The sequence below is a fragment of the Eschscholzia californica genome, unplaced genomic scaffold, assembly GCF_041429995.1.
Source record: "Eschscholzia californica isolate CP2 unplaced genomic scaffold, dmEscCali1.0.p SCAF_2, whole genome shotgun sequence".
Taxonomy (NCBI): Eukaryota; Viridiplantae; Streptophyta; class Magnoliopsida; order Ranunculales; family Papaveraceae; genus Eschscholzia; species Eschscholzia californica.
In genome coordinates, this window is record NW_028238309.1 from 45,845,531 (window position 1) to 45,872,616 (window position 27,086).

Here is a 27,086-nt window from a genome sequence, read left to right on the forward strand (position 1 = left end):
AGAATGAATTTTGAATAAAGTTAAAAGAAGTCCTATTTTTAACGGAAAACAACAGTACTTTGTTTGATAAAATCGATTATCACTTAAGCCAACGAGTGGGTCCACTTGCAACACACAGGCTGTTCCTTCTTCATCTCTATCTATTCTCGTTAATTTCCTTTTCCAAGATCCAATTTTTATGTCTGTCTCACAGATAGAGTGAGTGTGAAAGTTTTAGAGAGAGAGAGAGTGAGTGACAGAGGCAATAGAGTTCCGAGATCCGGGGATTTAGTTTTACAGGTATTTCTCTTTTCTATCTTCTTTTCCTTTCAGATCTATGAAAAGTCTATTATATGTTTGAAAAAATGAGTATGGGTATTTTGTTTTTCTCAAGATCTTGTGATTTCAGAATCTGGGTTCTTCATTATTTGAAGATTTTGATTCATGATTCATTGATTTTGGGGTTTTCAATGTGGGTTGGTGATTGCATTGTTTCTCTTTATCTTAATTTGGTTTTACTGGAGTTTCATGTTCGATCTGTTTATGGTTCATGTTGTTTAGTCTTGAAAAATGCATCTCTTGAGCTGAAATTTGTAGATGGTATGATTTCATTAATTATGATCCTCTTTTGGTTATAAATGAATTAAAGCATAAGCATTGCCTTATTTGATTATGGAATTGTTATAGAATACTCTTAATTTGATTTGAGTTTGTAATTATGTTTTTCTATATATGTTAAAGATCGAATCGAGGAATGATAAAGAGATGGGTAGGAAAGGAAATTGGTTTGTTGCATTAAAGAAAGCTTTTAGCCCGGAATCAAGCGAGAAGAAAGCTCTGGTTAGGACTAAAATCCCATTCTTTTTTAGTAATGAAAGCTTTTAGGTCTAAATTAATCATTGATTTGTTCTTGATCAGAGAAAGAGCAAGTCTAAGAAGAAATGGGGGTTTGGAAAAGAGAAAGAACACGAAACATCTTCTTCAGTGGTGGAAAGTGTTCAACCCTATCCTCTACCAAAGGAGGAGGTGAAACTAGAAGAAATAAGGAATGAACAGAACACACACGATTACTCAGCTGTAGTAGCTAGTACTGCTCCTACTGCTGAGGTTCCAGTTGCTACTCCTGTTGTAGCTGCAGAGGTTGTTAGGCTCAAGAATGTGAGACGATTTCCGGGTAAATCGGAGGAGGAAGTTGCGGCAATCAAGATTCAAACTGCATTCCGAGGATATCTGGTATTACCCATGTTTACATTAAAGTGTTTTTTCTCAAAAATACTTACCCAACGTGTTAGAACTTTATATGTACAGACTTTGATGATAAGAATCATTAGATGTCGGGCATATGATTGCCCATTTAGTTAAAATTTAATGTCATCGATTTACGAAATATATAATGAAAAATGCCACTTTTGGAAAAGGTTATTAGTTTCTTGAATTTGTTTCCAATTTCAAATGCTTGTAAGTTGGTTCTGTTTAAAAGAGTGTGGCTCCTGCTGTCCTCCAACTGATATATTTGAGGACAGTTACTTTCTCCTAATATGTCAATGCCATATTGATCTGGCACTCTTGTAAGCCGCATATTCAATTCTTACTTTCTCGTAATGGATTTCGATGATCTGAATTTACGGCTCACAGTGAGTTGTGAGAATAGTCCCACATTGGGAATAGGCACTCCAACAACCAAGAATATAATGTTTGGGTCCTTTCCACTCATTGCCAATTGGTTTTGAGTTGGATGACCACCAACTTAACATGAATCTTACTTAGGGAGTGAAAAAGCATTTCCAATATATTTAGCAAATCTGGGTATGTGAATTGATGTTCTATCATGGGCGTGATAAGCTGTCTCATATTGCTTTTGTTCAAGAGAGCGTAAGTTGGGTTGGGAAAGAGTAGGGTACTTACAAATATTGCCAGAAAAACTTTTATGAATTGATTTGAACACTTTTTTCAGGCAAGGAGAGCTTTACGGGCTTTGAGAGGTCTGGTTAGGTTGAAGACGTTGATAGATGGGCAATCTGTCAAACGCCAAGCCACAAATACCTTAAGATGCATGCAGACTCTGGCACGAGTGCAGTCTCAAATCCGGGCTAGGAGAATCAGAATGGCAGATGAGAACCAAGCTCTCCAGCGGCAACTCCAGTTGAAGTATGACAAGGAGCTTGAGAACCTGAGAGCAAGTGTATGCCCTTCCCATTATTCTATCAATCTTTTCTGTATTTTTTTCATTAGATTTATTGTTATACCTTGATTGCCGGTAACTTATTAAACTAAGAATACTAGGGAAGAACTAAAAAATAATATTTGAACCTGTTAATTACCTTATTGAATTCTTGTTATTAAGCATCTCGTAGTGCTCATGTGTTTGTTTAAACTAGATAGGCCTGCTCTACGAAGTGTTCGCATTAATGTTCTTTTTCCGCCTTTTTGGTTCTCTTATGAGTCTTTGCTGTCCGATATATTTGACAGATGGGAGAGGAATGGGATGACAGTGCTCAATCCAAGGAGCAAATTGAAGCAAGTTTGCTACATAAGAAAGATGCCGCCATGAGAAGAGAAAGAGCACTCGCTTATGCTTTCTCTCATCAGGTATCTCATTTTATTCACTCTTGTCTGCAAATTACAAGTACCATTATAGCCGAAGAGCTGATGAATTAGATAGTCATCTTATGGCTCAACATGACTTCATGAGAACCAACTTCCTGATTCGTTAAGACTGAGTTGACAAAGTAACGACAATCTAGGTTTAGGATGAGATTTGTAACAGCATTAGTTTGATACGATTGTAGTTATAATTTTATAATATTTTCTCATGACCTGCAGCAAATGTCAAAAAATTCTACGCGATCTGTAAACCCAATGTTCATGGACCCAGCGAATCCTCAATGGGGTTGGAGCTGGTTAGAGCGATGGATGGCAGCCCGTCCATGGGAGTCAAGAACCAATGAGAAAGAACTGAATGATCAATCATCAGTAAGAAGTGGAACTCGTAGTACTGGAGTAATAGATATCAGCAAATCATACGTAAGCCGTGAAGCCATGGCGAATAGGCCATCACCAAAATCACAAAAACCAAATCGCCTCTCACCTTCAACTCCTCAATCCAAGCCGATATCATCATTAATGGCATCTGGGAAGTTCAAATCAGCGAGTCCAAAAGGAGGTCTATATACTCAAGATGACGATTCTAGGAGCATGGTTAGCAGCATACAGTCAGAAAGGCCACGTCGTCATAGCATTGCTGGGTCGTCCGTGAGGGACGATGAGAGCTTAGCAAGCTCCCCAGCAATCCCAAGTTATATGATACCCACTAAATCTGCACGGGCCAAGCTTCGGTTAATAAGCCCAGTAGCAGTCGAAAAACAAGAGACTCCAGAGAAGAGCTCAGCAGGGTCTGCCAAGAAGCGGCTTTCTTTTCCAGCTTCTAGTGGACCTCGGCGACATTCTGGCCCACCCAGGGTGGATATTAGCTCCATCAAGAGCATTGATGCATGAACAGAACAAACTGTGACCTATGAAGTAAGCAAATAGATAGATATTGAAAGAGAAACAAAACAACAAAGGAAAGGGAGACCTAGGTTTTCTAATGTGGAGGCTCTTTCTGCTCAATCTATCTAAGCAGAAATCTTATTATTAGTTACTACTATGTTGTATTAAGGATACGAGGGTTTGGGGTTTGACAGTTTATGATTTTTTTTATAATTGGGTATGTTGTAAGTTAATGGTTTATTCTTTGTTTTTCAGGGCTTAAACCCTGGTTTAGTGAATGGTGATAAATTTGAATTTGTGTTTCTTTCTACTAAATCATAAATGAAGTTTCAATTTCTAAAATTTTCATGTCAAGTTGGGATTTTAGATGCTTTTTGCGGCGCCTTTTATGATTTTTTTTTTCTTGCAGTTTGTTGCCTTTACGGGCTGCATATGAAATCTTGTCTTCTCGAAAGAAAACGATAAAAAAACAAGGAGAAAACATAACAAATAATGGACAAAGAAAGAAAGCACATCGGAATTTTTTTTTTTTTGTTGAACTAAGCACATCGGAATTCAACACCAAGAAAAATATTACAACCAAAAAGACCGGACCGGGCCAGAGAAGCCTCGGGGCTCAGATCAAGGCCCAGCTCGGGCACGAGGATAAAACTCAGGCTTGAGGATAAAACTCAGGCTTGCCAGGCCCATATTTTGTACGAGTCGGCTAGGCCTCCCTAATCGGGCCGTACCAAAGGAGTACCATGATACGGTCTGGGCGGGCCATCCTAGCAACCGACGTACATGGGCGTTGCTTGAGAAAGCTTATTACTGGCCGGGCATGAGCAACCAAGCTTAAGAGTACCCCGGGCTGGGCCTGACGGATCCATAAGCACCACTATAGAGGATATAGCAACACTTTTATCTCCTATTTTCTTTCCTGCCCAATAGAAACTGTCACTTTATAAAAATCTAGCAAATACACTGTCGGGTATGGGTTACCGACAGTTTATTTTGTAAATGTAGCTTACAAGAGAAGAATGACAAAACAACGGTCATCTCCCTACCGTACCGTTTCATAATCTAGTTACTGCTGTTCTCATCTATGAATTTCGAAACCCTAGATGACAGAAATTCCACCCAAATCTTCTCCTCCTCTAATCCCCATTGAGTTCATCACCGAAGATGAAATGTCTCTCATTGAAGCTGCCTTTGCCGCTACGACCTCTTCTTTATCTTCTTCTTCTCAGTTTCATGGACACCAGAAATCAAACGATTCGATGACTTTTAATTCTAAGAGGAAATTGACAAGTTGTTCTGAAACTGAAACCCTTGATGATCAAACTGAAGATATCGAAGATTTGGGTGATTTTAAAGGTACCCAGAAGAAAAAGATTAAAGCTTTCGAAACTTTCTTACATAGATTCCGGAAAAGAAGAGGGCTTGCTATCACTGATATCACGGCTACGGTTAGAATTTCCGGTTGATAATTTGACATGGGTTTATGTTAATTCTGCTTAAAATCCCATAATCCAATTAAGTTCTTTTAAATGAATCAGTTAATTGATTTGTTTGTTATTTGTAATTGTTGTGAAATTTGTTCGTTCTGTCTTTTAAAATTTAATTCAATATTGTAGACTAACTTGATCGACTTCATTTTTCTGTTTAGGAGTGGTGCGAAAAGCAAATGGAATTTGTTCTCCTAAGAGGCAAACCAAAAGACTCTAAAGGTATGAAGGCAGGTAAAGCTCGACATACGAAACTCGAAGAAGAGGTAAGCTTTGAAGTTGTCGAAATCATCAGATTTTAGTATTAAATGCTGCTATACTTTCGTTATTTAATTATGTTATTCGACTATTGGTGGGCATATTCTCTTATTCAGTTGTGTCTTAAGACTCAATTTTTTCATGAAATAGAGCAAAATAAACTCTTGCTTTGGGAGATTTTGGTGCATGTATCATTTTCAACCAAATGACAGTATCATATCAAAGTATTGATTTTTAACTTTTTCTACTTTGAACGTGAAGAAAGATCAATTAATAGAAACGTGAAGAAATATCCATTTGAATGTGTTTGTTTGTGTAGTTTGGGCATGATATCAATGAGGATTTGGGCATGTATCAATGTCCATGCATATTCTTGTTTATTGTCTTAATGAACAGAGAGCCTCACGTCTTTAAAACAGTGAGAGTCACACAATATAAGTTCGTTTTGTTGTCCAAACTTCTACTTATGGTCCTTTCTATCTTCTAGTTCTTTTATCATTTCTTACTATGTGATGTAATTGTTGAGTTTATGATACTGGAGTCAGGTTCTAACCAAGGTAAAAGTACATATAGAGGCACCGGAAGATGGTTGGGCTCTGAAGTTTATGAATTTTATTGCTGGTGTACATCAACTATTACTGGAAGGATTAACCCGTGAGCTTCCCCTGTAAGTTGTTTATTCCATTTGTTTAGAATTAGATTATTTCTGACCCTCTTGGTTAATAAGCGTCTGTCGAGTGTCCCAGAATTTTGTGTATGTGTGTTGAGTTTTACAAGTAATGGAACTGTTTATTTGAGTCGTATCTGATTATTAGAGTCGTATCTATTATTTAGGGTTTATTAGTTTTTACGTGAAATAGAACTTGTGGATAATTAGTTTAGGATTCTTTAAATTAGATCCAGAAAACCCCGTAATGACTGAAAATTTGATTAAGAAAACAACAGGATAAACAGTCAGATAACGGGTTAAAAATTTGACATTTTGGGTGGGGGGACAATCTTGTGGAAATTGTAATTGTTTGATGGTTTCAAATTGGCATGTTGTTTCATATTTGGAGCTTGCTGGATCATTCTGTTGTAGATGGTATTCTTTCTAAATTCCTCTTTTCAATTTCAGAATAGGTTTTGTAGAAGGGGTATGGATGGTTGGAATAATCGATGAAATTCAAATGCCTGTAAATGATATTGCCCGCAACCCTTTATTAGTTGAGACAAAAACTCGTACTCAAGCTACACTTCCTCTTGAACCACAAAAGAGAAATGGAAGGTATGAATCTGTTTCGAGGATTAGGTGGTAAATATATTCGATAAGTTGATCGATCCAATGCTTTGTAATAATTAGAGGATTTTTTAAGGATTAAGAAATTCGTTTTCGCTTTTGCAGGCTTCAGTTAATGTGCTATAAGTACTTATGGGACAATCTAGTTACAGATAACTTTCATCCAAGCCGCTTCTTCATGTCATTTGGGTTGAATCCTCACTATATTCTATCCGAAGAAATCCAACGGCTCACTGCTAGTTCAGGTTTTCCTGCAAAGGTAACAAAGATCACCCTTCACTCTTAGATATGTCCCAATCTTCGTGAATATATGGTGATAGAACGCATCAGAAAGATCTCGATGAATATGATATTTGCAGTTCTCAATAAACCCATTCTTAACAAAATATTATTGAAGGTGAGGCTTGGGTTGACTGCTAACCTAAGAACATCTTGTAGGATGATCCTTCAACAATATTTGTATTTATTCAGCTGCATGATTATATTATAGCCAGCATATGGTGTGATGATTGATCACCAAAAAGTGGAAGCTGACTAGTTTGCATCTGTTATTTTGCATTTGCAGACCCTCGAGGACATAATGAGATTGTTCAAAAATACATGTTCTATGCTTCTCCCTGCTCACGATCAGCTACTTTTGAGGTAAACAGAATCTTAGCTATTGCTTCCCCTGACATTTGTTTTGATGCTTAAAAGTCGACCAGAACATGAACTCTGCCATTGATGCCCCTGTCGAAGCTTTGACACCCAACTCTGATCCAAAATTCCGCATTGAGATTTGTACGTGATAATGTATTTACACAAACTGAGGAGAAGTGTGGTTTGATGCAGATATGAATTTCAAGGAGATAATTCACTGGTAGGTGAAGAACAGTTCACATATGATCCCATTTGGCTCATGAGCAAAGTAAAATACCGTCTAGGGTTCTGGTTGGGAGAGAGAGAAGCTGTTTATGTTCCACAGGAGGAGCGCTGGAAATGCAAGTCCTGTAAGTTCGCTCCCATTTGCCCTGCTAACACCGATACCGATATCAAATGTAGTAAATAGGGGCCACCATATCTCCCTGCTGTTTCTATCCAAATTCCGTTGTAAGCTTAATATGTAGGTTAGCCCTCTATTGACGATGGTGATTGATCATAAAGACGTTTTTTAGATCTCCCTTTCTTTTTCATTTTTTCCGATGCACCTACGCATATAGCTTTGTATATTATTGTTAGGAAATCTCTGTTGTGATAATTATTGCTTGTACAAAATTCAACATCATTGAATCAAAATTCTTACTTCGAGTTTTTATTTTTGAGTTGTAGTATTTGAAGTCTATTTGTAAAATCAAATTGTGTGCAATAGATTTTTCAGTTTAATACTATACGTTTTAAGATCTACCAACTCAACTACACGTGTTGCATTAGAATAAAACAATGTGACAGAAACATTAAAGAAACACTCATGTCGGCCCATACGAAACTTCCCGAGTCTGATTGTCACTTGTCAGTTGTCACATAAGGTTTTGAACCAACAACTCAAACTCATCCTAATTTTGCCTCTCCCATCACGAAAGTTACAATGTCGCGTCAAAAGCTTCTCAAGACGCCGTCAACTCCACAAGACTCGGGAGTTTTACCCACTCCTTCCCCCTCGACCAGAGAAACAAAGTCCTTCGGATCAAGTGTAAAATGGAGCCGAGTGAGACCAATCTTTTCTTAAATCCAAACACTCCAAAAAATGACGCGAGAAAGTACTTTCCAAATGGCAGGGCACGTACTTGGGGATTTGAATTTCCCCCACTGCAACAACAGGTCCTTATGGACTCAACAAACTTCAAATGAATTGAGAAAGAAAGCCCAAGCGCCAACAACCACCTGATAATATAGAAAGAGATGCAAACTACTTTCTATGTTGTTCTTGCATATGGGGCACCGTTCCACCCACGCCACTCCTCGTCGAGTCAGATCCATAGTTGGGATCTTAATCAAGGAAGCAGTCCGAACCAGGAATTTAACAAATAATCTTTTACACTTTCCTTAGTGTCTTCCCCGATTGATAAGAGAAACAGAGCACTCCTTAAAGAGAATTCCTCATCCAGTGGAATCCAAATCTTTTTGTAGACATTATAGACATAATACCACAAATCAATTCAATGTAAGCACTCTTCAGAGAAAAAGAAAAAGAGTTGTCATTATTCATACAATTTTTACAGATACAGATGCAATTTCAACTACTTGCATTGTTAAATGTTAATTTACCAACTACTTGTAAATTGACAAAGAATAAGAGTTCGAAGAAGGATAAAAAAAAACGATGAGCACTTGCGAATTCCGGGACAAGCGGCTAACACTAATCTAACCAGTGAAACCAATTCCTGCCAGCCCAGGGACTCGTTCTATGAAAGGTAGGTTATAGTTCGCTTCATCCTGACAATTCTTCCATCAACCCCTGATCATAAAAAGAGCATGAAACATTAGAAGAAAGATGACATACCAAATTTATTAACGAAGATTTTGACTCAAAAGGCTAAGTGAATGCGGTCACTGACCAGAGAGATGAATTTCTCAGCATCCGTTCTGTTAAGGAAGTGAATTGAGTGTCGAGCAAGGTTTGTTGACTGATACCCAAACTCCACATGACCGATATCTTGGAGGACTCTGACTTTAATGCAAGGATCCTTTGGAGGAACCATATCCACAGCCAAATCAAGGTCCAACTCTGATATGTAAGACTCCAGAGCTTCAGAATGGCTCTTGAAATACTCTTTCTCAGAGTTTGTAAGCTTTTCTTGTATTTCTTGAGGAAGTTTATTACCCACCTTCCATCTTAAACCCTGGATAACCTCCGCCCGATTATACCTGTTGCATTATTAAATCAAAAATCAGGACTTGGAGAATAAAAGTATATGTAGCAAATCTCGAGCACTCCAACTGAAGAAGTACACATTCACTTGGAAACATGGTATAAATAAGTTTAAGAGGATTACACATAAGCCATTAGGCAACGCTTATTCCGAATTAAAGCGAGGTGGTGGATGACTGCACCAAAATAATCAGCATTTCTTGTTGTTTGTATGTCTAATCCTTCTTCGTGGATTTTCCTGTTACAAATAAGCATCAAGAACAGATAGAACTTGAAAAAATACATGCAAAATCGAATGCAACCTCCTAACTCATGTAATTGTTTGGGCATAAAGCGTGCACTATTCACAAGTGAAGCTAACAGGAGATGACAGATCAAAAAGCAATCCTTCTCAAGTATTTCAATTATGAAGATGATAAGTCCATATCATTGACATCCATAAAATGATATAAGAGAAGAATAATTAATTCGGGTTTTGTGGCATCACTAAGAATATGAATAACTTTTCATGCAATAATGCCTTTGCCTGCTTAATAGGCAGTGAAGAATTAGGACTAAGTTTTTTTGAAACCATTGTCATGCATTTTAACCACATACAAGTGTTCTGGAACTGCGATGCATCCAGGACTAGGAGTCATGTCTTAAAGTCTTTGGAAATAATGCCTTAATTCTATCGCACCGATCAACCACATAAAAGACAACTAATTGAGAAACTTGCCAATCCTAACCAAACAACAAGAGTAAAAACTTTCACATAACACCACTAGAGAGGGAAAGGGTTTCTTTACTTATGTATACAGTATACATGCAATAATATTGTCAACATTTAGTCAAGAGTCGTCATGTGCAGATAGGACAACAATATGTACCTCGTCATGTTCTGAAGCTCGAGGTGATGATCATTGCATTCTTTAATTACTTGATCGAATGTATCAGTCTACATGGCCACAAAGACAATTGCTAGATTATCAGGAGTTCAATAAATTGAAATATTTTAGGAAGCAAGATAGTGTCCAAACTATGTAACCACACTTTTATTTTGTCAGTAAATTAACAAAAGGACAAATAAGTAAAGAACTATGGAGATATTGAGGTTTCCATAATATAGAGCAACAATCATGAGATACTCTAGAAAACAAAGCAAAGACTACATGTATGAAAATCAAACAAACTAACTATACTCTACTAAACAATGTTATTGAAGTACGACTTCTCCTCACTAGTCTCCAATAAGTCAATAATCCTCACTTGAACATCGCAGTTGGATCAAGAGAAATGATATCCCACTCAGACCAAGAAAAATTGCTATTTCTTGTGATCTTTTTCATTCAAGCAAAAACTAATCTGTCGGCCAAGCCTTAGCAATTACGATATGGTCCCCGCTTTTGATACCCAGACCTAAGCCCACGGCTTCCGGGTTTTTTTCATGGCAAAATTAAAAACTCCATGAGCCCACCCTTAAACGCCTCGACACTTATATGCAAAAAAAAGGCATCGACACTTTCTAAGCTTGAGCACGGCCTTATAACCCAGCCTCGGGACGCTCTCTCAAGTGATATAGAATTCACAACTAAGGTGAAGCAGGGATGGGAAAAACTCTTAAGCTGGCGAGTTTATATATTGAGCTATCCCTAAACCCTTCTTTTGGTTTCCTATAAAATCCATTCTCTGTCCTCATTTCAATTCAATCAGTCTTTTTTTGAAAATTAATGAAAATGGTGTTTTTTCAGCATTTAATAACTGCAAGCTATGTAATTTAAAATTTGTGGGCGTTGAACATTAATGTAAAATTCCTACTCACATATAAAGTATTGGAAAATGTAGAACAATTACTAAAGCATGGAGGAGGAAGGCTTACATTGAAAGCAGAGAGTTGGTCATCTTCATTAGAAGCAATTTCTTTAACTAGCTTTGATGCACTTCTTCCATACATCTTTGCTTCCCTTCCCACTTCTTAGAAACCCTAAAAGAACAAATAACTCAGAAGATAATTATCTACAAGACGGAGCCAGGATTTGAATCTATACATCAGTAGCGATAAATATATACTCGCAAGAATTAACATGTAAAGGCAATTTGAAGCATTTAAACTAGGTTGTCCATCACCAATTGAAGTGTCAATGTTATATGTACAAGGTGATGTTTCTAATTAATTTTTGTTGTTTTCTCTTGTCGATGTAAAGAACAACGAATATAGAGTTTTTTTCCTTCGCTTTGGTACTTGAGGATCTTTTGGCATATTAGGGTTTAGGACTGGTATAGAGTTGTGACCAAAAATTAACCCAAACAATCAAAATTAAAAATCATTTACCTAAACAATCAAAATCAAACACCAAAATAATCTAAATCAGTAACACAAACAATCAATTCAGTCAACTAATGGACATTGAAGTAATTAAAATCAATTACCCAAACAATCAAAATTAAAAATCATTTACCTAAACAATCAAAATCAATCACCAAAATAATCTAAATCAGTAACACAAACAATCAAATTCAGTCAACTAATGGACAATGAAGTAATTAAAATCAATTACCCAAACAATCATAGTTATTAACACACCCAAATAATCAAATTCAGTAACCTAAATGCCCTAAACAATCAAAATTGAAATTACTGAAGTATTACAAACTTCAGAAAGAATCAACAAGAAGGAATAAATGTTACTTACTTATCTAGGTAGTTGATATCAAACCCCAAATTTCTTGTTTGTTAACCAGTGAGAAGAGCCCTAAATTTCATTTCGAAAGCTTTAATGCCCTAGTTTTCCCACTTTTAAATTTTGTTCCTGGTTCTTGCGGGAAAAAGGAAACCAAACGAAAGTACGAAAATACCCCAATTACTTTGAAATATTTAAGAAATTTACCCCTGGCTTCAGCCAGGGATAGCTTGAAGTAATGGAGAAAACGCATACAAAGAGAAAGCGGCGAGAGAGAGAGAGAGAGAGAGAGAGAGAGAGAGAGAGATTTTAGAGAGAGAAAGTGAGAACAGCTGTGGGGTCTGAACTAGGGTTTGAAGAAGAATTTTCATCATTAAACCCTCCTTTCAAGGAGTAGTTGAATCAACCAGTAATACAGGTAAAGATTTTTTTTTTTTTGCTCAAGTTTTGATTAAATTTGATGAATAACAATACTTTTCATAAATTTGACATTTTTATTAATAAACTGTATTAGGGTTTACTGATAGATTTAGGCTTCTCTGCCTAATTGATGGAATTAGAAAAGATCTAGCTCTACCTTCTGTTTTATTGTAAAACCCTTGTAGGGTTTATTGATTAGATACCAGAACCATCATACTACCACTACTGAATCACATAGTAGAGACGTCGGCATGCATTTAGGTTTCATTCAGACATAAGAAACTGGAACCACCCCTTTTTTGGGTGGTTGTGAAGTTTGAGAAAATTGGTTTCGGAAGGACTCAAAACTTGTGTTTTTGGCAGTTGGGGAGGTTTGCGTAATCATCGAACAATGGGTGACAATGTTAACCCAGTTGGATCAGACCAAAAGAAACGTACTTTAGATGCATTACAGAGAAGGTTTGCTCTTGCTAAAGCTGAAGTTCTCCAACAACAACAACCAACCCCACCAAAGATCCGGAAACAATCTCGTTTACAAAAGCAAGTAGAAGGTCAAAACAAGAATGTTTCTTCTTCTACTTGTGCTGCAGAAGACGTAGAAAAGCTTGACTTACCACCACCCTCGACTCCACACTCCAATAAAGGTACATATCTTATTCTTTACATTGTTTTCTGTAGATGCAATTATTGATCTTTAGTATAAAGTAGTTATCTAGGTTAAAAAAAGGAGAAAATGTTAGATGCAAGTTAGTTCGGAGAATTGATAGGGAATAGCTATTGTTTGGCTTTCCTAATTGAAACTTCGATTTTAATTTAACCTTTGGCAATTTGCAGGTCATTTTGCATTCTCGGGGTATGCTCCATCATCACGAGGAACTCCGGGAAGTTCAGGTAAGTACTTGGACAAAGCCTATACATATTGACCTTTTGGTTCTCTTTAAGCATGTATTTAGTGTAGTGATTCTTCAATGATTACTTGAATGAATGGACAAATTGGCATCTACTTTGTGTGTGTCTATGCAGGTGTTGAAGACGATGGTCTTGCATACTCTAAAATCAGTCATCCCGTGCATGACAATCTGCTGACTACTGATGCTGAGGTATTTATTTTCTCGAACGACTTTAGTTTTATACCCCTAGATTCTTGTATTAGTAAACAATAGGTAGACATGTTTTTAGCCTCTCAGTTCAATATCAAATGATGCAGCCTACAGGGAGAAGGAGAAGCACTGTAGATAAGATTCTCCATGAACTTCTCCAAAATGGCGACTCAGCACATAGATACATGCAAGGATCTAGAAGTATGAAAATTGACAATTGGATCCTTCTCGATAATGTAATACAAGGACGTAGTGCATCCCTTGGTGCTCGTAATAAGGTCTCGCAGAGTAACTCAAAACGCTCAAAAAAGCACATGTCCATGAAACAACATAAGAAGTGTGGTTCATTTGAATTGCCTCAAGAATTTCACAAGTACAATTCCTTTCTACCATTATTACAGAAAATGTGTTTGTACACTGTCTTTTTTCTTTCAACGGTTCTCTTGCAATAAGTATATGTTTTTTGTAATGTTCTGTGCTTCCCCTCTCTTTTGGGCTTTGTGGTATCAAGCCTATAACTGATTTATATCAAAGGCGCAACTAATTTATAAGTGAAAGAAAATTTTAAGGACGTGGGAGAAGCACCATGCTCATTTTGAAAGCTGACACTGTAAGATTTTGCTGCAGGTTCGATTACTTCAAACCAATGCATGAAATGTGGAAAGACTATGTAACACAACTTCTTAAGAATGTTGGGTGAGATACCTGTTTTTTGTCCTTCTCTTCCATCCCTTCTCTTGCCAGAAATTTACTTTATATCATCTTTTGAACCAAGTCAATGCTTACTTTTATCCGATATTGCAGGAAAAGTCAATTATCTCAATGTCTTTTGACTGCAGACTTACATGGTGCCATTCTTCTAGGTGACACGAGAAATAAACTCTTTTTTTATTTCTAATTGTCATTGTGATATTTGTTTGGTACATATAATGGAGCCAAGAGGTGGCTGTCATGTTGCTCCACACTCAATTATCTCAGACCTCTAGTTGCTTGGACTCCCAATTCCCACCACTCAATCTGTTGCCTGGTTCTATACTAATCAGATGTTCGTTTATCTTGGAGAACTTCTCATTGTATGTTCGTGATAGTTGATCAGTTTCTGCTAAGAATAGATGATTTAGCTTGTTAATATTATATTTAGGATATTACCCATCAAAGAGGTGTCGGACTCGTTTGACACTTCAGATTAGTATAGGCAGCTCACACGTATAATCGGGGTCTGAATTACAAGTTTTTCACTTCAGATTAGTATGGATAGTTTGCTAACTCATTTTGGGTATAAAGTGATTAACAGAGACTCTTTTCCACTTACTTCTTGCAGTTGCCGAATGTAAAGTAACTTCGTATACTGGAGTGAGTGGTATAATGGTTCGAGAAACCGCAGAAACGTTCGGGATTATTACGCAAGACAATAAATTTCGAGGTTCGTTCATACCCATTGGCTAATCTTGCTGAAAAAATATCACCTTAGTTTGTTATGAGTATCATCTTTTATACACTATTACATAATCTTGTTCATATTCTCCTACATGAATAAATATATTAATGCAATATCTCTTACGGCATAAACTGTTATTGATTGTTTAAATTATTTTATATTTCTTTTGTTATAATTTCAAAACGTGAAATGATTCTTATCTAGAAGGCTTCATATTAACTTGCTATTTTTTGTGATTCCCAGTCGTACCTAAAAAGCCTTCTGTGTTCATATTTCAAACTGATTCTTGGAAGATTACATTGCACGGGGATAAACTCACTTCCAGAAATGTTAGCTCCTGATTTTGATACGGACAGTCACTCCTGCCGGTAATCCCCTTACTCATGACTCGCCTGAGCTTTGATCTGAAGCGTTTAATTTCTCACAGTTTATTCCATAAATGGGGTTCTTCTTAATATATGGGTTTTATAATTACTTTTGACGGCTCCTTAGTTGTGGTTATTACTTTGTAGAATAGGTTTGGACTCATAACCTGGCTGATTTCTGCTTGAAACTTGTTCTGTAAAAGCATTATTGTGCATTGATTAAATTTTCAACATTTCAGGAGCCGATAAACCATTATAAGAAGCAGAATACGAAAGGTAACACTTTTAACAAAGGTGAGAAGATAACCAAGACTCTCGAGGAATACGGAGATTGCAAGGAGAGCCCGAGAAACTGAAACCTACATGGTCAAAATTTAGATGCTGGGCGGACAGGCTTGTTTTTTGTCCGACTGTTTACCCAAAGTACCATGTCAGATGCGTGTTGAAGTTTAGTTAGGTCACAACTTGTCAATGGAAATAAGTGCTAACAGAGTAAATGCACTTATTATACTATTTTGCTATGATCCTGAGGAACTTTTAAATGAAACAATGAAGTTCTTGCTTTGTGCACTCTTTATTTCCTCGAAATCCTAATAGCTTTTATTTCGATTTAATTGCTTCCAAATCTTGTATTTGGAAGGACAGACCAAGCGATTAGCTGAAGTGCTTGAGTTAACAATCTTAAGCCCATTTTTTACGATGTCGGTTGGTTGCACATTTTTTTATCTCTTTGAATGGTTTGTCCGGTTAAATAAGCAATAATTTTCAATCATAAATTATTCGGCCTTGCATCATGTAGGTTGTATACTCTTGCAACAACAAAAAACTAAGATAGGCCACTGACTTCTTTCTGTTTTGTATATTTTTGCATTCTTGATGCAAGCAAATTGGTATTAATATTAGAATTGGGCGAAACATTTTAGATACCAAAACGATTTTAAAGTACGATATTTTCACATCACCTAAAACATGTGTCGGAAAGATTTAAAGAAGCAGGAAGGTCGGATGAAGGCAATGAGATCAACGCTTCTCAGGAAAGTGTGTGGTCAAAGGGCAAAGGCAAAGAATTAGGTTAAAACAGTTCGGACATACTTCCATGAAACACAAATGAGACTTTCTGCCCTTTCAGATGGTTTAATTGAGTCATGTTTCAGTATTAGTTCAACCATGGACATCTAAACGAAAGAAACTATAATGTCTATACCAAAAACAACTTAAGTTGAGTTCCGGAAAGATAAATAGACAGGTAAAGATACAAAACCAGCTAACCATGTGAATCTAAAAAAAATGTCCCTTTTCCTGCTCAAAATTCCCAGTCATCATCGTCGTCCTCAATATTATATTCGTCCTCACTATTATATTCATCTTCTTCGTAATCTGAATCAGAGTCGAAATCATCATGCAATATATTCTCCTCGTCCCATAGTGGACAAGTACAAGTTGCCTTCTTGTTCTTCCATTCCGCTCCACAAGTATAGCAAAATTCATATCCACACCTGCAAACCCAAGTAAATTTTTGTTTACCAAATGGACCTTATCAACAAAAGCGTAAGAACTAAAGAACTGTTTATAAAGAAGAAATGTATTTGTATACGACCCTCGGATCTCTATAGGCTTTCTGAAACTGATGTATAAATTAAGCGAGAGCAGAAAGTAACCTAGGAATAAAAGAGATACAAGATAATATCCCCAACTATTGAAATTTTCACCTCTTACATAATCTTCAGTCTGCACACCTAAAATGTAGGATAAAACTTTTCGAAACAAACATGCAAAACCGAACTTCCATTCATAATGCAAAGGCACATGTAAATTGAAAGAGCATTTTCTTATTTTAATTTTTCTTTTGAGAGCGGTATCTTTGATCATTCAAAAAGGAATTGCTTGTTCCAGACAAGGATCAGCAATAGTTGGTCCAATCCAAGAATAGTTGAAACTAATTATACGATACATACATATTATGAAGAGATAGATACTTTCCATAATATTTTCGAGCTAAAAAGCAACTATATACGTGGGTAAGGTGGGAGAAGACCGAAGAGTACCTGCAAGTCATATGGTAGCAACCTTCAGCCAGTTCAATCATATGGCTGCACTTTACACACTGGCGCCACAGTTTCTCTGAAGCAAGAAACTTCAGTTTTGCTTCTTCTCCACGAGGATTTAACCTTTTATATTCAACGCAGGACACGCCACCATGCCATGGAACCTTGCAATTGATACAGAAAAGGCCTTGGCATTCAATGCATTTTCTAGCTCCAGATTGATATGTAATTCCAAAAATCTTAGTGCCAGATATAATCTCACTCTTTGACATCAAAGCAGAGCACTTCGGGTATGGGCAATATATTTTTTCTGTCACAGGAACAGATGCCTCCTTTATACGCTGAGTCATCATCTCGACAAATTTAGGGGTCAAAAATCTTTTACAGCTATCTACGATTAGCTGAGTTTTACATTTTTCATGAGGGCAAGCAGGCACAATTCCGTGAAGTAACTTGACTTCTACATGCTGTTTCATACAAGAAAAGCAGTATCGATGCAAGCAACCATCAATAGCAAACATTTGAGCAACCTCAGTATCTTCTAAGCATATGTTGCAGGTCTCTTTCACATTCTTGGCATGGCTAGTTTCGGCAGACCTTGTGATTTGAGAATCTATGGCATCCCTTGCCAACTTAATTGCAAATTTAACATCATTCCGTGCCAGCAACACAGGGCGAAAACTCGTGAACTTCTTCTGAAGAACAGATACCTGGTTGATTAGTATTTCCATCTTTCGTTGCTTTACATTCCATCTCCCTGTGACCTGTGTGAGAAAGTATTTCTTAACGGTTAACCATCTCGTTTCTATACATTTGTAGCCAATACTAGTATACTTCAGTCCTTGTGTTTGGACTCAATTCCAAGGAATCAACGACTAAAGGCTCAGCGAACGCATCTATGACCGGTCATGAATTCCAAAACCTCCTGGACCTAGGGCTTAATTGTTTGGTATCAGAGTTACTAATAGCTTTGATATGGATAAAACACAATAAACAAAACAGGTTCCATCGATATTCTTTTAAATCGTCATATTGATTATACAGCTTAAGAAAATATTACTGTTGTTTTGTTTTTTTTATTAATCTGAAACCCAAATCCGAATTAGGTATGTGAAAACTTGTTTTTAAGATCAAACTCCATTCAGGACTCATGTTAAACAACTAAATCACACACAATTCTAATTTGGGTTTAGACCTCAGATAACCCTAGATATGAGGAAAAACAAGCTAGGACTAAGTAAAGTTTAATAACATACGCTCTAAAGAAAAACCCTAACCCTAGATATGATATCAAGTGAATGAGTAACGCAATAACTTCAAGAACAAGTTTTCACTTAACTTACTTGTTTAAACAGAGGAAAGTAATCAATGAACACGACAATGTTCTTAACATTCAAAGAAAGAGCAGCATGAAGACCTTCAATCAAAGCCTTAACTTCAACAAATCGATGACTTCTCCAATCACCAATCAATGGTTTTTGAACTTTCAAAATCAAATTATCCCTAGGATCACAAATAGCAGCACCAATAGCTGAAATAGTAACTTTAGAACCTTTAACAGTTTCTTCACTAACCAAACCCCTAAAATACAACCTAAAAGGTTCATCAATAACTGAATTAGAAGAAGAAGATGAAGAACCTTCACCAAACGGTTTCTCAAAATCATCTCCATAGTCTAACCATTCTTCCTCAGGAAAGCTAAGTATTTCTCGAGCGAATTTCTGATCATGAATACTACGGTTAAGATCGTGAGTAAGTTTGTTCATCTCAGCTTCACATTGCTCACGATCCTTTCTTTCTTGCTGAAATTTTTCTAATTCTAGGGTTTGGATAATAGTGAGACGAGATAGGTCGTCATCATCATCAGGTGTGAGTTCAGGTTCGATTGAAGTAGTAGGGTTTGATGTTGAAGTAGAAGAAGAAGAGGTGGATGGTTGAAGCGCGATTGAAGCGTTAATGGCTTCTTCCATCTGTAAACGAAAAGCTAAATCAAGATCAGACATCATACCTTGAGCTGCCATTAATTCTCTTTGTTGCTCTGGAACTAATACCTTTAAATCGTCTTCGTCCATATTTCTCTCACTAGAAATCTTTCTCTCTCTAGAATTCTTGTTCATCCGTTCAAGGACTCTCTACCTTGCTTGAATCCTCTTCGTACGGGAAACTTCCCGTACAATCCTCATGAAATGACAATATTAACCTCCTTTGTATTTTGGGCCTAAGGTTTGGGCTTTGATTTTTAAGGATTGAATTGCTATTTGACTTGGGTAGGTAATGGGCCTTCTTAGTCAATCATTAACCTCCATAAAGTAGAATAAGGTTATATTAGTAATTTAGTGTCTGGTACAATTTGATTCCCGCCATTTTCTCGGAGAGAGATCTTCCAACAAAGACGAAGCCAATTTCGATCAAGGGAGTAAACATCAAGATGACTTCGAATCCAATAAACTTCGCACTATATTATATTATAATTTTTATGCCGCTTGGTTTTGTTTGGTTCTAATATAAAATCCATCAACCAAACCAATTTTCTTTATTCCCTAAAGCCAGCGGCCATTAATAACCTACATTAGAAAAACCAATTGGACCAATTTGGTCCAAATTTGGATTGAGTGGTTCAAATAATATTTGAACACTCCTACTCCCCACAATAGACGAAGATAATCCTAACAATCTCTTTCCGTAAATCACAGACCATGAAGGAAATTTCTCCTACAATAGGACTTGACATAATTCTAGAAGACGTTACAAATCAAAGTCTACTCATAAAATGCATTGTCCCCATTTTGGAGTCAACTATCTCTCTTAATGAACATTTTCACAGTTAATTCTTGTTTAAGATCAGAGTAGGTCTATTTTTCTTTTGATAAACATATCCGACGGTATCATTTGGTTGTGAAGAATCGGGCCTTTATGAGTCCAATGGTCTTAAGACCTTTGTCACTCTATAAGTTAGCTCAAGAGTTAACACATGCTACATATACATCCCAAGTGTTTTACGAGTTCACAACCAATTGATCTATGTGGAAACAAGAAGTACCCGTAGTCAAAAAAGTCCTCAAAATCCATAATGAAAATACCTTTACAATCACAGTCCTGTGAGGTCTGCAGTATAATTTGGGTAAGGTTTCGACTATTGAATTGGATATTATTCTGCGAAAGAAGTTGGGCAGAAGAGAAAGCTGTTTGTAAACAGTGAAAAATATTTATGATGTTTTATTCTTATTATGGTACAACTTTATCAGAAGTTTATCAAGGTCTAACCATCAACAAACGACTTCTACAACAACACAAACTGCAGAGGAAGTTCTGTACCTAATCCTCAAATGAAAATATCACTCCATCTTTTTTGTCGAAATCATGTGTTGTGTGATCCACTACCTACATATAGAAGCATATAACATAAATAGTCAAAGATCAATTAAGTATAAAATACACATATCTGTTTTATTTGTATATACGATTAGCTTGCAGTTCAACAAACTGAAATATATCAATTAACAGGGAATACTTTGGAGCAAAGCAGAATTTTCTATTGAAAAGGGTCAGTTTATACATGTTCCTCTAGTGGATAGATTGAACTCTGGCTAATTAGCATAAACCATGTAGAAACTAGAAAATTGAACATATTCGCCCTCTAAAGAGAACCGGCGTCGACTAGCCTGGGCTAGTGTTTCGCTACCAAGAAATACATCTTGAAACATGTGTTATCGAATTTAACAACACCAATGATTAGTTACTGGTCACTAGTCACATATGCAAGCAAATATCTTAAACCAGGTTAGGAGTTTTTTTGGGTCAGGAAGGTTAGCTATATTAATGATGGGAACTGAAATGGGTGCATATCTTATGGTTATGGATGTATTTCCCTTAGAGCATGCGACGTCAGGAAGCAGTTCATTTACAGAAAAATTAAGAAAAAACTAGAACACTATACTCTTACAATGAAAAGAAAGAGGGTGCGATCACTTTAAACCAAAAAGCTGCAGAAACTCTTCATAATTCTTATCTAAAAAACTCGCCATTCTAAAGGCTCCTAAGCATCTAATTTTTCACATTTTCTCCTTGATTACTGTCAATACTTTCTGAAATCCAAAGGAAGTCCAATTGAGTAAGGTTCGGGACTTCGGCTTTCTTAGAGAACCAAAACTAATTTCTAACAGATGATAAACCCTACTGCAGAATGAACATTTGCTTATCGAACATTCAAAATAAAATGTCCAATTTTATTACCAAAAGTGCTACAACGGAAGTGAAGCGAAAATGCAAGAACAGTCCCACATGGCCTAATTAAAGCCTCATAACTAAGTCTACAACGTTTGAGTTATCTCCGCTCATCGCCAATTGTTTTGAGCTGAATACCCACAAACTTTATATGGTGTTAGAGTTAGGCCAACACACGATAGACCCATAGGCCACGCGAGCTTCTCGTCACCAAACAATTTGACATATTATGGGCTAAAAAAAAACCACACACGAGGAGGATAGTGTCACATTGACAAAGGGAAACCTCATGGCCAAGTCTATAATGTCTAGATCCTCCTTAGTTATTTCCAATTAGTTTTGAGTTGGATGCCCATGGTACCATAGTAAGGCCAGCACGACATAGGCCCATCAGTCACAAACACTTCTCATAAACCCACAAAAAGACACATCGTAGGCTCAAAAAACGTCATAAAGGCGTTCGAGAAAAGTGTCACATTAATATTGAGAAATTATAAGAAAACATAAAGAGAACTTATTAAAAGGTTAAGGAATACTAACATTAGTGTTGCTGAGCTCTAGATTGTAGAAGTCCATCGAATCCGGTTTGAATAAAGGACCAGCATGCCATGTCCCTCTATGAAGCTTCAAAAACTTGGAGCCAGAAATACGAAAAACACGCACATCTTCAGGAGAAGGAGGCACGTAAAAATGCCCACAATCTGATTTTACTATTTTCGTTTTCATGGTTTCATCGTCAACTTCATTAGGGTTTATAATAATAGATGCATTGGCAACTCCAAGATACCAAACATGACCACCAATTGAACCAAGACATTGAGTAACACTAGCATGATGAGTGATCTTAGAAAATCGAAATGGTCTATCTGATATATGCATAATATAGAACCTGATTCATCAATCACAAAATTGCAATCATTTTACTCAGAAACCCTTCAATTAAAGATCAATTTTCTATAGGAGTTGAAGCGTTGACAAGATATAAAACAGAGAGGAGAACTATATTGATCGAAGCTCGTTCAGTTCAATTTAATGGTGAAAACCAGATGAGTGGGTCGTCTTAATTATTAGTTATAGAGTAAAACCCTAAAAGAGAAGGAGAAGAAGAGATAGAAAAGTGTAAATACTACCTCGGAATTCCTTGAGTAAGATCTAATTGAGCATCTAGAGGACCAAACTCAGCACCGTCGGAGGAGGCGTCGATGACCTGACCAAAATCTTCGAAAGTGGTTGGTGTGGCGTCGATTACCGGTAGCTTCACCGTTGACGACATTCCTGGAGAGGGATAGATTTTGAACAGGAGAGACAGACGGGTGCTATACTGGGGAGAGAGAAGATAGAAAGTATACGTGGGATGTGGGGAGATTAGAGCGACCTCAAGAAAGGGCACCCGAGGAATGGTAGCGAATATCCATTCATGGTAGTAAACACTTGGTTGGGAAGTCGTCGATTGTGTTGCGTAAATTTAAAAAAATTTGAAGGTCTCAAATTCGGTTCGCAAAGGAATGATTTTATGGTTATTGAATTTAGGTTATTAAAGGTATAAATAATGTAATAATAAGTTTGTTGGATTTTAAACATCTTTCATGTTGTTAGACTTTAGACATCTTTCATTATAAGTTGAACGTAGACAATTATCGTGTTTATCACATCTTCTCTATCAACATAGGTGTTTGGAGAGTGTCCAAACTTAGGTTGTATGGTCTATGGTCAACTATATTGATCAATGTGAGAGGAGGTTTACATAGGCGGTTTAAGGTTTGCTTGTGGCGGTTTGCTTGTGGGTGTAGGCGGTTTTTGAAAGTAATTAATGGCGGTTTCCAATTTGGATTGTTTCCAATTTTTTGGTTCAAATTGGAGTCGGCAATTGGGATCCCACCGGCTTACTAAGATATATAAATAGGGGGTCTGGATGCTTGTAATTATCATCAACACAACTACTCAACAACAACTCTTCTTTAGAGAAAGCTAGAGAGAGAGCAAGTGAGAGAGATTTTGTTCATAGTTTTGAGCGGTGTTTAATTTCTCGGTCGTCGAAGATTTAGTATAGAGGTTAATTTCTATACGGTACCATCTTGGGACGAACTTGCGGGTTGTGTGAGTCGTCTTCATCTATCCTTTAATAAAGATTTCTTGTTCGCCCGAGGACGTAGGCTTTAAAGCCGAACCTCGTTAAATTCTGTTCGCATATTTGATTTTGACTTAGCTTTTCGATTAATCTTCATAATCGGATCAATTTCTAGGATAGGTTCGATAGCTTCCGCGACTTTTAATTATAACAATTGGTACCAGAGCCTTGTTGAGATTGAACGAAGAGAAGATGGGATCGAGAAGTGGTACGGTCAAAGCAGGGAAATATGAGATAGAGAAGTTCAATGGGAAAAACGATTTTTCTTATTGGCGGATGCAGATGAAGAATCTGTTAATCTCGCAGAAATTACACAAGACGTTGACGGGAAAGAAACCAGGAGATTTGTCAGATGAGGATTGGGAAGAGTTAGATCTCGAAGCACGGGCTACCATTATGTTGTGTCTTGAGAGGGATGTGGCGTTCCTAGTAGACGAAGAAACAACGGCGGCGGGTGTGTGGTTAAAGCTAGAAAGCAGTTTCATGACGAAAACTTTAACGAATCGGGTCTACTTAAAATCCAAATTATTCACATGTAGAATGGAAGAGGGTTCTTCTATTCAGGAATATGTGAATAGGTTTGACAGGATTATCTCAGATTTGAAGGATATTGATGTTAAGGTTGAGGATGAGGACCAAGCCCTCATATTGTTACTTTCATTGTCAAAATCCTATGAAAACCTTGTTCAAACTTTGATGCTTGTTGGTGATAGTCTAAGCATGGAAGAGACGAGAAATTCGCTATTAGCGGATGACCTTTGTAAGGTTGCTACTAGCAGTATGGCGTCGGGTGGAGTAGACAAGGATCAAGCACAAGGGTTGTTTGTAACGAAGGGGAGGAGCAATGAAAGGGGAAAGGGAAAGGGCGGGAAATCTAGATCCAAATCTAGAGGCTCTTTCAAGAAAACGTGCTTTAGTTGTGGTGAGCTTGGCCACTTTAAAGCAGCTTGTCTAAAGAGAAAGTTGAAGCAAAAGAACGAAGGCTACAAGGAGAAACAAGAGATGCAAGAGGCGGGATATGTGTCAGAAGAGGCGGACGAATGTTTCTCGGTGACAGAGGTGTCTGAGAAGATCTTCGATAAGTGGATGCTTGATTCAGGGGCGTCACACCATATGTGCCCAAATAGGGAGTGGTTTATTACCTATAGGAGTAGATGGTGGTACAGTTATACTGGGTGATGATAGTATATGTAAAACTATGGGACTCGGAACAATACGGATCAAGATGCACGATGGAGTGGTGAGAACATTGACGGACGTGAGACACATACCCGATTTGCGGAAAAATCTAATTTCCCTTGGTGTGTTGGAGCGGAACGGCTGTAAGATAATTATAGAGAATGGCTCCATAAAAGTCGTTAAGGGTTCTTTGGTGGTAATGAGAGGTACTCGTTACGGTAATTTATACAAACTTTTGGGGACAACAATTACGGGAGATGTAGCAGTAGGAATCAGTGGAAGGGATCCAACGGCTAGTACGAGGCTTTGGCATATGCGCCTTGGGCATATGTCAGAAAAGGGTCTATCTTTGATGTGCGGGAAAGGCTTGTTGAAGGACATGAAGAAGCCTTGCATGGAGTTTTGTGAGCATTGTGTGTTCGGGAAGGCACACAGGGTGACGTTCTCTACAAGCAAGCACAGGAGCAAAGAGGTGTTAGACTACGTACACACCGATGTCTGGGGAGCGGCAAAGTTACCTTCCAAGGGTGGTTCCAGGTATTTTGTTACATTCGTTGATGATCATTCGAGATTTGTCTGGCTTTATTTTCTGAAGCATAAGAATGAGGTATTCAACACATTCCTGGTGTGGAAAGCAATGGTTGCGAACAAAACTGGTCGAAAGCTGAAGACGTTAAGGTCGGATAATGGGACCGAGTACACGGATGGGGCATTCAAGGAGTTTTGTAATCAGGAAGGCATTGTGAGGCACTGGACAGTAGTAAACACACCTCAGCATAATGGAGTCGCAGAGAGATTGAACCGTACACTACTTGAGAAGGCTAGATGTATGCGCTCCAATTCGAGATTAGGCGTAGAATGGTGGGCAGAATCTGTTGCTACAGCTTGTTATATTGTGAACAGGTCTCCACATTCTTCTTTAGATGGCGGCATACCTTACGAGGTGTGGTCAGGTGAACATGCAGATTACGGGAGACTTAAGGTTTTCGGTTGTACGGCCTATTACCATGTTAAAGGTAACAAACTTGACAATAGAGCAAAGAAGGCAATTTTCTTAGGATATGCTACAGGAGTCAAGGGTTATCGGTTATGGTGTACGGAAGACAAGAAGTTTGTAATCAGCAGAGATGTGGTGTTTGATGAGTCATCTATTGTAGCTATGGCGAAAGCTACGGTGCCTAGTTGTGGTGATGTTGGGTCTACTAAAGCTCAAGTAGTGGAAGTAGAAATCGAAGACCAACGGGTTTCTAGGAATCATGATCAGGTGGAGCATCAGGATAATACTCAGGATGAGGAAATTGATGAACCCGATCATGAGGAGGTTCAAGGGGAAGGTACACAAGTTTTACAACAACAACAGCAGGATGTTTCGGTACACACTAGGCCGAAACGGTTATATAAGCCGGTACAGAGGTTAGGGTCAGACAAACCTCTTAGGCATTACGGGCAGGCAAATGTGGTTGAATATGCACTCTCGGTGGAAGACGACGAGCCGGTCACCTTCAAACAAGCTATCACCGCGGCGGAAAGAGAGAGTTGGTTGGTTGCTATGCAAGAAGAGATGGAGTCTCTTCACAAGAACCAGACATGGGAGGTTGTCCCATTGCCCGAAGGTAAGTCTGTTATTGGTTGTAAATGGGTGTACAAGAAGAAAGAGGATTCTTCCGAGATCAAGGGTACAAGGTATAAGGCAAGACTAATGGCCAAGGGTTATGCACAGAAAGAAGGGGTCGACTACAATGAGATTTTCTCACCGGTCGTGAAACATACTTCTATTCGGGTGCTATTGAGTATTGTTGCTCATAGTGATCTTGAGCTGGAACAACTCGATGTTAAAACCGCCTTCCTGCACGGAGATTTGGAAGAAGAAATTTATATGGCTCAACCTGAGGGATACAAGGTTGAGGGCAAAGAAAATCAAGTGTGTCGTTTGAGGAAATCTCTTTACGGATTGAAACAATCCCCTCGCCAATGGTACAAACGATTTGATTTTTTCATGCTAAAGCATGGTTTTCGCAGAAGTGACTATGATTGTTGTGTATACATCAAGAAGCTTCGCGAAGGTGACTTTATTTATCTCCTTTTGTATGTGGATGACATGCTTATTGCTTCTCGAAGCATGGTGGAGATAAATAAGTTGAAATCTCAACTCAGTCAAGAGTTTGAGATGAAAGACATGGGCGCTGC

General features: G+C 37.7%; 6 protein-coding genes across 8 annotated transcripts; 3 read left to right on the top strand and 3 right to left on the bottom strand.

Annotated features, from left to right (window-relative positions):
* The first annotated feature begins 14 nt into the window (after window positions 1–14).
* Window positions 15–3,810, top strand: LOC147558329 (protein IQ-DOMAIN 2-like). The gene is made up of 6 exons (XM_086659987.1): window positions 15–279; window positions 721–819; window positions 898–1,212; window positions 1,934–2,161; window positions 2,449–2,568; window positions 2,803–3,810. The coding sequence occupies exons 2-6, from the start codon at window positions 745–747 to the stop codon at window positions 3,472–3,474; spliced, it is 1,410 nt and encodes a 469-aa protein (XP_086516113.1). The 5' UTR covers window positions 15–279; window positions 721–744; the 3' UTR covers window positions 3,475–3,810.
* Window positions 3,811–4,383: 573 nt separating this feature from the next.
* On the top strand, window positions 4,384–7,786 carry LOC147558330 (exonuclease V, chloroplastic-like). Of its 2 annotated transcripts, none has more exons than XM_086659969.1 (7): window positions 4,384–4,916; window positions 5,117–5,221; window positions 5,759–5,880; window positions 6,331–6,480; window positions 6,598–6,751; window positions 7,058–7,134; window positions 7,324–7,786. In XM_086659969.1, the coding sequence occupies exons 1-7, from the start codon at window positions 4,572–4,574 to the stop codon at window positions 7,538–7,540; spliced, it is 1,170 nt and encodes a 389-aa protein (XP_086516095.1). In that variant the 5' UTR covers window positions 4,384–4,571; the 3' UTR covers window positions 7,541–7,786. The 2 variants fall into 2 exon arrangements, with proteins under 2 accessions (XP_086516095.1, XP_086516096.1); XM_086659970.1 differs by having other exon boundaries at window positions 4,443–4,824.
* Window positions 7,787–8,646: 860 nt separating this feature from the next.
* On the bottom strand, window positions 8,647–12,112 carry PSF1 (partner of SLD five 1). 2 transcript variants are annotated; one of them, XM_086659972.1, is made up of 6 exons: window positions 12,013–12,112; window positions 11,199–11,303; window positions 10,210–10,277; window positions 9,465–9,578; window positions 9,027–9,336; window positions 8,647–8,926 (listed from the first exon to the last, which is right to left on the bottom strand). In XM_086659972.1, exons 2-6 carry the CDS (start codon window positions 11,271–11,273, stop codon window positions 8,900–8,902), a joined length of 594 nt encoding a protein of 197 aa, XP_086516098.1. In that variant the 5' UTR covers window positions 11,274–11,303; window positions 12,013–12,112; the 3' UTR covers window positions 8,647–8,899. The 2 variants fall into 2 exon arrangements, with proteins under 2 accessions (XP_086516098.1, XP_086516099.1); XM_086659973.1 differs by having other exon boundaries at window positions 12,017–12,103.
* On the top strand, window positions 12,053–15,930 carry POP4 (ribonuclease P family protein). Its single transcript, XM_086659971.1, has 10 exons — window positions 12,053–12,418; window positions 12,784–13,064; window positions 13,255–13,311; window positions 13,444–13,520; window positions 13,628–13,893; window positions 14,148–14,216; window positions 14,325–14,383; window positions 14,842–14,943; window positions 15,202–15,326; window positions 15,563–15,930. Exons 2-9 carry the CDS (start codon window positions 12,812–12,814, stop codon window positions 15,297–15,299), a joined length of 981 nt encoding a protein of 326 aa, XP_086516097.1. The 5' UTR covers window positions 12,053–12,418; window positions 12,784–12,811; the 3' UTR covers window positions 15,300–15,326; window positions 15,563–15,930.
* Window positions 15,931–16,508: 578 nt separating this feature from the next.
* LOC147558333 (E3 ubiquitin-protein ligase RSL1-like) lies at window positions 16,509–20,527 on the bottom strand. The gene is made up of 3 exons (XM_086659968.1): window positions 18,712–20,527; window positions 17,369–18,132; window positions 16,509–16,819 (listed from the first exon to the last, which is right to left on the bottom strand). The coding sequence occupies exons 1-3, from the start codon at window positions 19,483–19,485 to the stop codon at window positions 16,627–16,629; spliced, it is 1,731 nt and encodes a 576-aa protein (XP_086516094.1). The 5' UTR covers window positions 19,486–20,527; the 3' UTR covers window positions 16,509–16,626.
* Window positions 20,528–20,553: 26 nt separating this feature from the next.
* On the bottom strand, window positions 20,554–23,026 carry LOC147558334 (uncharacterized). Its single transcript, XM_086659974.1, has 3 exons — window positions 22,723–23,026; window positions 22,133–22,481; window positions 20,554–20,749 (listed from the first exon to the last, which is right to left on the bottom strand). Exons 1-3 carry the CDS (start codon window positions 22,863–22,865, stop codon window positions 20,684–20,686), a joined length of 558 nt encoding a protein of 185 aa, XP_086516100.1. The 5' UTR covers window positions 22,866–23,026; the 3' UTR covers window positions 20,554–20,683.
* Between the last annotated feature and the right edge of the window lie 4,060 nt (window positions 23,027–27,086).

Bases quoted from the DNA above. Each gene is read 5' to 3' on its own strand.
- POP4 (XM_086659971.1), top strand. From the start codon at position 12,812: ATGGGTGACAATGTTAACCCAGTTGGATCAGACCAAAAGAAACGTACT. The intron at 13,065-13,254 runs GTACATATCTTA...GGCAATTTGCAG, and splicing joins GACTCCACACTCCAATAAAG to GTCATTTTGCATTCTCGGGG. The intron at 13,521-13,627 runs GTATTTATTTTC...CAAATGATGCAG, and splicing joins TGCTGACTACTGATGCTGAG to CCTACAGGGAGAAGGAGAAG.
- LOC147558333 (XM_086659968.1), bottom strand. From the start codon at position 19,485: ATGAACAAGAATTCTAGAGAGAGAAAGATTTCTAGTGAGAGAAATATG. The intron at 18,133-18,711 runs GTAAGTTAAGTG...TTTCTCACACAG, and splicing joins ACTTTCCTCTGTTTAAACAA to GTCACAGGGAGATGGAATGT. The intron at 16,820-17,368 runs GTACTCTTCGGT...TTGGGTTTGCAG, and splicing joins TGCTACCATATGACTTGCAG to GTGTGGATATGAATTTTGCT.
- LOC147558334 (XM_086659974.1), bottom strand. From the start codon at position 22,865: ATGTCGTCAACGGTGAAGCTACCGGTAATCGACGCCACACCAACCACT. The intron at 22,482-22,722 runs GTAGTATTTACA...TTGATGAATCAG, and splicing joins CTTACTCAAGGAATTCCGAG to GTTCTATATTATGCATATAT. The intron at 20,750-22,132 runs GTTAGTATTCCT...TTCTATATGTAG, and splicing joins TAGAGCTCAGCAACACTAAT to GTAGTGGATCACACAACACA.
- PSF1 (XM_086659972.1), bottom strand. From the start codon at position 11,273: ATGTATGGAAGAAGTGCATCAAAGCTAGTTAAAGAAATTGCTTCTAAT. The intron at 10,278-11,198 runs GTAAGCCTTCCT...GTGGCCATGTAG, and splicing joins ACCAACTCTCTGCTTTCAAT to ACTGATACATTCGATCAAGT. The intron at 9,579-10,209 runs GTACATATTGTT...TATTTGTAACAG, and splicing joins GAGCTTCAGAACATGACGAG to GAAAATCCACGAAGAAGGAT.
- LOC147558330 (XM_086659969.1), top strand. From the start codon at position 4,572: ATGACAGAAATTCCACCCAAATCTTCTCCTCCTCTAATCCCCATTGAG. The intron at 5,222-5,758 runs GTAAGCTTTGAA...TACTGGAGTCAG, and splicing joins ATACGAAACTCGAAGAAGAG to GTTCTAACCAAGGTAAAAGT. The intron at 7,135-7,323 runs GTAAACAGAATC...GGTTTGATGCAG, and splicing joins CACGATCAGCTACTTTTGAG to ATATGAATTTCAAGGAGATA.
- LOC147558329 (XM_086659987.1), top strand. From the start codon at position 745: ATGGGTAGGAAAGGAAATTGGTTTGTTGCATTAAAGAAAGCTTTTAGC. The intron at 820-897 runs GTTAGGACTAAA...GTTCTTGATCAG, and splicing joins CAAGCGAGAAGAAAGCTCTG to AGAAAGAGCAAGTCTAAGAA. The intron at 2,569-2,802 runs GTATCTCATTTT...CATGACCTGCAG, and splicing joins CTTATGCTTTCTCTCATCAG to CAAATGTCAAAAAATTCTAC.